At 38.0% G+C, this 7,566-nt stretch overlaps 2 protein-coding genes across 2 annotated transcripts in view; one reads left to right on the top strand and one right to left on the bottom strand.

Moving 5' to 3' along the window:
• LOC104956454 (acetylcholine receptor subunit delta-like) overlaps positions 1 to 1,170 on the bottom strand; it is a 4,667-nt gene extending 3,497 nt beyond the window's left edge. The window contains exon 1 of the mRNA XM_010783935.1: positions 1,133 to 1,170. Within this exon, the coding sequence (XP_010782237.1) occupies positions 1,133 to 1,170 (38 nt within the window). The remainder of the gene's footprint in view (positions 1 to 1,132) is intronic.
• A 40-nt stretch (positions 1,171 to 1,210) lies between these two features.
• Positions 1,211 to 5,717, top strand: LOC104956453 (acetylcholine receptor subunit delta-like). Its single transcript, XM_010783934.1, has 5 exons — positions 1,211 to 1,218; positions 2,278 to 2,414; positions 4,293 to 4,438; positions 4,966 to 5,010; positions 5,712 to 5,717. The coding sequence occupies exons 1-5, from the start codon at positions 1,211 to 1,213 to the stop codon at positions 5,715 to 5,717; spliced, it is 342 nt and encodes a 113-aa protein (XP_010782236.1).
• Positions 5,718 to 7,566: the final 1,849 nt, after the last annotated feature.

Raw genomic sequence — 7,566 nt, 5'->3', positions numbered from 1 at the left:
AAACCTACATTGTTAACTGAACAGTGTTAAAATAAAAAAACAGCCATTAAAATGAAACCCAATTCCTTACAAAGTACTTCCAGATTCTACCAGTTGGTTAAGTGTTGCATTTGATGTAACAAACTGGCATTGTTTCCACTGAAATAGACATAAAAATCAAATGCCTTGTAAAGAAAATCTATTCAGACAAAGTAATTTTATATTTCTAGTTTTTTTAAGGTTTTGCATAAATAAAAGTGTATCTTACATTTCCTCCTGAGAGAATTACATCCAAATCTGCACGAGGTCAGTAAAAAAAGTGGTTAAAATCACAACTTGCTTTTAGAGAAACCAGTCTTTAAGAAAATCTATTTCAGACCATGTACTTCATGTATTTCTAGTTTTAAGGTTTTGCCATACCTCAAAGTGTATCTAAAAGTATCCTGGTGAGAAGAAGAAAGCCAACATCTGCCTAGTGTCAGTAAATAAGTGTTACAATCAAAACTTTGCCTTTTACAGTCACAGTCTTTAAGAAAATAAATTGTGTTAAAAAGTGGATTGACATTCTACCAGTTGTAAAGTTTTACAAACTGCTATCTAACCTGTATCCTGTTGTGAGAGAATTACGACACACATCCTGTTATCTCAAAACATTCTATTGCAGTATTTTATTTATGTTTTATATATATATATATATATATATATATATATATATGTTGCACTGTTGGAGGAGCCTGTGACCTGCGTTTTTCATTGACATATCTACACTGTAGCTAATGGACAGATTACAATAAAGCCTTGAAACTTGAAATTATCAAAACTGCATTGTCTCACTTAAACAGCCCTAAAAATCACAAGTAAGGGCGGCCTCATGAGCTCCGTAATGTCCCCCTAACATGGCACTTAGACTATTTTCATCATCCAGGGAAACACAACTTCAAAGGGGCTTCCTTATAGTTAATAAAGTAATTAAACAATAAAATGTCATATGATCTGATATTACCGTAAAATAGTCGCTATGTCATATTATTAAAGAACACTATATTATAGCAGGCTATCTTATAGAAGGCTATACTATTTGGTTGATCATTGACCGTTCGTGACCTAGTAAGATATTAACAGGGTTCACATGAAAGGGCTGATCAAGTCTTACATGTTGATATCAAGTCTTATCATCCCCTGTTGCGCCATATCTTTATCAGGGCTATAGCTGGTTTATCATTGAGCGATCATGAACTCGTAAGATATGAACAGGGTCACATCAAAGGGCTTATCAGCCGCTATAGGGCAACATTTGCACAAACAAGTCATAAAAGATAATGGGGGTTCAAAGGTGACCTAGTACGATATTAACAGGGTCACATCAAAGGGCTTATCAGCCGCTATGTGGCAACATTTGCACAAACAAGTCATAAAAGATAAGGGGGGTTCAAAGGTGACATACTAAGATATCAGGATTCACATCAAAGGGGCTTATCTGCCGCTATAGGGCAATGTTCGCACAAACAAGTCATAAAAGATAAGGGGGTCAAAGGCCAGAATAGATAAGAGGGTCAAAGGTCTGATTTCAGAATGACAGGTGACACTTCAAAGGGATTTTTGCCGGTTTTTGGGGGCGGGACTTCCGGTTTGGGAGGTGGGACTTCCGGTTTTAGGGTCATAAATCATTCCTTATCAGGGTCATAAATCAAAATCGGTTGTTTTTACTTTTAAAACAAGAAAACTATATCATTCACTTAATGTTATTTTTAGGTTTGTTTTGACAGTATTTGATATTCCTCTAATGTCACATGCAATAATACAACTATAAAGCAGTTTAGAAACAGTACAAAACAAGACAAAATGAAAAATATAACAACAAACAATTTAAAACCATATAAAGTTATACAACACTGAGCAAAAAAGCTACATATGAGAAAAAGTTAGATACATATAGAATAACTAATAAATAAAAGGTTAGGCTCTGTATATAGATAAATAGGTTTGAGAAGTAAAGTAACAACAAATATGAATGATATATTATATTAAAGTAATTATATGATTGATTTATCATTCAGGCTACAAATCCCTATGGAAATAGTAGGAAATTAACTTGAATGTAATAATAATACATTTGTATAGCGCCTTTTACATGGTGAACAAACAAACAAACAAAAGGGGCAAATAATAAAGTAACATTTAGATCAGAAGCTCGGCTCTTTGTTTTGTAACTATATCTGACCTCCCCCCTGTTTCCCATACAGTCATTCTCTCTCCCCCCCCTCTGTTTTCTATTTTCTCTCCCCTGTGTTCCTTCAGCTGCTGCCTGTCCGTCACTCTGCAGGCTGGGTTTCGGGGGGTAAAATCTCTGCGAGCTTCTTCTCTGCAGCAGTCGGCCATGAAGCTCCAGCCTGCCGCTCTGATCTCCGTCTTCCTCCTCGCTCTGCTCTCAGCTGGTGAGTTTGACATTTCACCCACACATTTTTTATAGTAAAACAGCTTTTATCCAAAGTTTGAGTGAGCTAAAGTTTCATTGATGTGAGTTTTTGAAGGCCCATACTGACTATCGTAGTATTAAAGCAGCATATACGCAGTCGAAAATATTTATTTGATTTAATTTCTATGCTAAACCATCATTTTCTTCGATTCCCCCCCCCCTAATTATTTGCTCAATGGTTAGAAAAAGTTGAAATGTTTTAAAAAATACAATTTTAATTGTTTCCCCCTTTATTAAATGCTTTCAAGGTAAGAAAACACTGCTTTATACATTGTAACACAGGACAAACTAACTCTCCTCTAAAATGTTGTGATTTCAGCTCTTTTCAGGGAAATGATAAACACTTAAGGAGTCATTAGTTGATTAAATAAGTCGATCAACAAAATGAATCGTCAACACATCTGAAAATTGAGTATTTGATTTAAGTCATTTTTAAAAAGCAAAAATGCCAGTAATTCACTTGTTTTAGCATCTCAACGGTAGATATTTGATAGTTTTCTTAGACTGTCTTTATAATTGAGTTAAACATCTTTCAAGTAAAAAATGTCTCTTGTAAATGTATGAGTTTGAAATACACCATTTATATCTGAAAGAATGTTTTGTATTTTAACCCTAGAGCCTTTTTTCAATGACTTTATAATCTCAGAGAAGATATACCAGTTCGATCTCTATTGAGTTTTATTATGTAAATGTAGCTTAAGGAACCTTTAAAATGCATTTTAAAAAACGATATTATATAGATTTATTCATCATCCGATTGACCAACATTTTTAATAATCATTTGTTTTCAGAGACAGGTAAAAATAAAGGCAAGACTTGATGTTGATACAGCATGTATTGAAGCTGTGAGGATCCTTTATGTTATCAAATCAGTGGAGGACCCTGACTGGGCTTTCATTTCATAATATTCAATATATATATATATATATGTGAGAATAAAAACAATCATGGCCGCGTAAAGAGGGGAAGTGTCTGCCAGCTCTCGCAGTGTGTACACTCGGTGGTGTTACAGCAGCAGTGTAGTATTCTGAACACAGAGCAGCTGCCACCACGAAATATGACCGGCGTGAAAGTATTCACACACGACCCTGTTTATTTTCTAGAGGTGGAATGTAAGTACATTTAATCAAGAACACATTCAATGTCCTTTGAATATTTCCCTTTTACACAGCGTTATACTTCCGCTCCTTTACTTCTTGTTCTTGTTCTTCTTAAGCTAAATATAGTTTACAAAAAGATCAGCTGGAAAATGCACTGTCACAAAGCTGAAAACAGGGCTGTTTTTCTGAGACACTTTGTAAAGATAAGTGTTTCTCCTAGCACAAAGCCACAAACATATTTACAGAATATGATGCATTTAACAGTTCATAAAGGATTTAGGTTTGTAAAATGCTAAGAAGCATGTGAATAAAGTCTGAAGATTTATGAACACATTTCTGAATAATTATCTTCAAAAGTTCATCGAAAAATGTCAGAGAATTGAATACAAAATGGAACCTAAAGGACCTGAAGATTAAACTAGGCCGCAGTATATGAATGAGTGAAAAACAACTAAATGAAGCCTACATATTGATGCAGCATTGATATTAATCCAATAACATTATATGTATTTTTCTTTTAATACAAAATCTATATTTTCCTAAACTACATTTTGCTGCTAATATCGCATGTTCCTAAAGATGAGGGTGGATTTCTTTGGATTCATGACTCTAGTAGTTACTGGTGTTTTTCTGACTTTAATGTGAATTGTGTGTGTGTGTGTGTGTGTGTGTGTGTGTGTGTGTGTGTGTGTGTGTGTGTGTGTGTGTGTGTGTGTGTGTGTGTGTGTGTGTGTCAGAGTGCTGGTGCAGGAACGAGGAGGAGCGTCTGATCAACTTCCTGATTACAGAGCAAGGATACAACAAAGAGCTGCGACCCGTAAAGAGGCAGCAGGATGTCGTCGATGTTTACCTCGCCCTCACACTCTCCAACCTCATTTCTCTGGTACACACTGTGTGTGTGCGTGTGTGTGTGTGTGTATTTGGTGCTAGTCACATACTGGATTTGAGCGTGCATTATAGGTTTATTTAACACAAACAATAAAGGCATAATCTCAATAGACACTCAAATCCCACATAAGGATTTGGAACTGGAGCTGCCAATGAATTATCAATAGACAGAATACATATTTGACATCTAGTATTTTTGTAATCGATTAATCGTAAATTCCATGCAAAATTGCTTGAAAATAGTGTTTTCATCCTCGAGTGTGAATATTTCAAGATTTTCTTTGTTTTCATATCATATTAAAGTGAATATATTTGGGTCGCTTTTAAAAAATAATTATTTTAAAGACAAAACTGGAGTTGGGGATTGCACGCATTTCTTATCCAAAACGTAATTCATATTATCAAATATAGTTACTATGAAGCCTATTTGAAAAAATATATTTTGTTTTTGATGTTCCAGTTTATCGTTAACAGAGTAGAAGTTTGTTCTGTTCTAATATTATAAAATGTTTCTATTTGTAGAAAGAGGTGGACGAGACTCTGCTGACAAACGTATGGATAGATCATGTAAGAAATGATATTCTGTCACTTTATGTTGAATCCCTGCATCTCTGTTTCTACTTTATCTGATGTTCTCATTCATAACACTCCGTTCGATGTCTCACTATGGGATGCGCCTCGACGCGTATGCAAACAGAAGCATCAATCTCATTACGCCAATCCTGATTGGCTGGTGATCTTGACGTCTACGTCAGGGAATCCACCCACCTATAAGTAGCTTGCGCTACGACGCAGCGTCATTCAAACACCTCTTCTCGCTTCAGAGCACATCTCGAATTATCAGTAGCCGGGCTAGCTTAACGGTCCACAGACTGAACCCAAAGCTAACATTCGGTCGACGGGCCCTTGCCGGTTACTTTTTTGGTTTGCAAGAAGACTGAACAATATTAACACACCAGTTAATATTGTAATCTGCCTCGCCGTTTCTTTCTTTCGAAATTACGGTAAGATTTGAGTTTTTCTTCAAGCTGGTAACATACCTGTTGCTAGCTTTTATTCCCTCCACACCGACACCACGGTAGAGAGGACGTTCTCTTTTCTCTCTCACACCAGAGGAGACGGAGATAAAAACAAAAGGTATTAACACACCAGTTAATATTCCTTAANACCAGAGCTGAGGGCCAGAGAGTGAGACTCACTCACACACACACACACTCACACACACTCACTCACTCACTCACTCACTCACACACTCTGTGGTCTCTCAGGAATGAGAGACCACAGAGTGTGTGAGTGAGTGAGTGAGTGAGTGAGTGTGTGTGAGTGTGTGTGTGTGTGAGTGAGTCTCACTCTCTGGCCCTCAGCTCTGGTAGGTCCAGGTACCAGTGTTCGTCGCTGATGATCCTCCGCTCGTCTTCCTCCAGTTGCTTCCTCGTCTCCGCATCCAGACCCCTCTGCATGAACTGACACACACACACACACACACACACACACACACACACACACACACACACACACACACACACACACACACACTATATGACTACCTTTGATTGCAGGACTCTTACTTCTAACAGAGTATTTGTACACAGAAGTGGAAGTCGAGTTAAAGATAAACAATAATAATAAACCACGTGTGTCTCTCACCTTCATGCGCAGCAGGTTCTTCGAGAGTCTAGAGTCAGACATCTCTGATACACTTGAATACACTATGATATAATACACTGTAGTATACTAAAGTGTATTATGGCACTAATATACCTGCAGGGAGATCTACGGGACTCTGAAGCTAAAGGCTAAGAGCACGCGCAGCTGCTGCAGACAGGAGCAGTCGATCGCAGCTGCTGCAGACAGGAGCAGTCGATCGCAGAGCGGAGGGCTTACTACCGCCCCCTGCTGTGCGGAGTGAGGAGCAGAGACCAGGACAAAAGATGCAAATAAAGAAAACCTAATAGATCAGATAAAAAAGAATGATCTTCATTTATCAAGTATTTATTGAAAAGAAATGTAAACAAATCTGACAGTTTACTGAACATCTCAAATTCCTGTTTCTGAAACTATGACTTTTTCACAAAATGTTAAGATTAGGACTTTTTCCTGATTTCCTTTTTTTTATCTCAGAATCTTGAATTTCTTCGGAAATTCTGATTTTTTTATGAAAATGTCCAAACAGAGACATCTGTCGGAAATCATAGAATTCCGTTTTTAATCTTAAAACTCAGACTTTTTTTCTCAAGTCAAACTTTCTCTCATGATGTCAGACTCTTTTCTGAAAACTCTAAATTCTGAGGGTTCGGTCCCGTGCACCTCAGACTGATTGCTGATTGTATCCTCTCACTCTCAGCTGGCCTATCAGCAGCCAGTCAGTTTTGTTTCAAAGGATAGCTTTAGAGATAGGCCTTGTTTTGTTATATGCATTTCTTTTATTTGGCACAATGTCCTTTGTGCAGGATATCAGTATGAGAAAACAACACCCTCTGTCCTTAGACCCTCTGTCCTTAGACCCTCTGTCCTTAGACCCTCAAATCGTACAAGGAAAAACTTCCAGAGAAAACCCACAGTTTAAAGGGGAACATGGGAGAAACCTCAGGGAGAGCAACAGAGGAGGGAGGAGGGATGCCGTGTGTAAGAGATAATACATGTTACAGCGTAGGTAGACCGAGTGTGTGGAAATGCATGTGTCTATAATAAGGAGATGAATCCACGAAGATGTCAAGAACAATCCTGTGGGAGCCTTCAGGGAGGCAGCATGACGAGACGCAGGCAGGACCGCAGAGACAGGCCCAGCCACGACCCGAAGTCCACGACTTAATCTAGGACTCAGGAAACCGTTGAAGCAACGCAGGCTGCCGTGTGGAAGGGCCGTAAGTCTCATCTGGATTCATCTCCATCGTCTTGGGTCAAAGTTCCCATGGCAACTTAAAAATCCAGACAAATTCCAGTTTTGTTAGATTTTTAAAATGTTCCACTCAAAAATCTGCAATCTCAACTATTGGATTATTTTAAGGCCCGGAAACCAGTGGCGGAGCCAGGACATGTTCAGTGGGGTGGCCAGGATGGAACCAGTGATCATTTTGGAGTGGCATTGAAATCACTATTATATGAACATAAAAATACATCTCA

This window comes from Notothenia coriiceps, unplaced genomic scaffold (genome assembly GCF_000735185.1).
Source record: "Notothenia coriiceps isolate Sejong01 unplaced genomic scaffold, NC01 NC01_scaffold00026081, whole genome shotgun sequence".
In the NCBI taxonomy this organism is placed as follows: Eukaryota; Metazoa; Chordata; class Actinopteri; order Perciformes; family Nototheniidae; genus Notothenia; species Notothenia coriiceps.
Note: the sequence above shows the minus strand (reverse complement) of the source record. Positions and strands in the feature narration are given on the sequence as shown.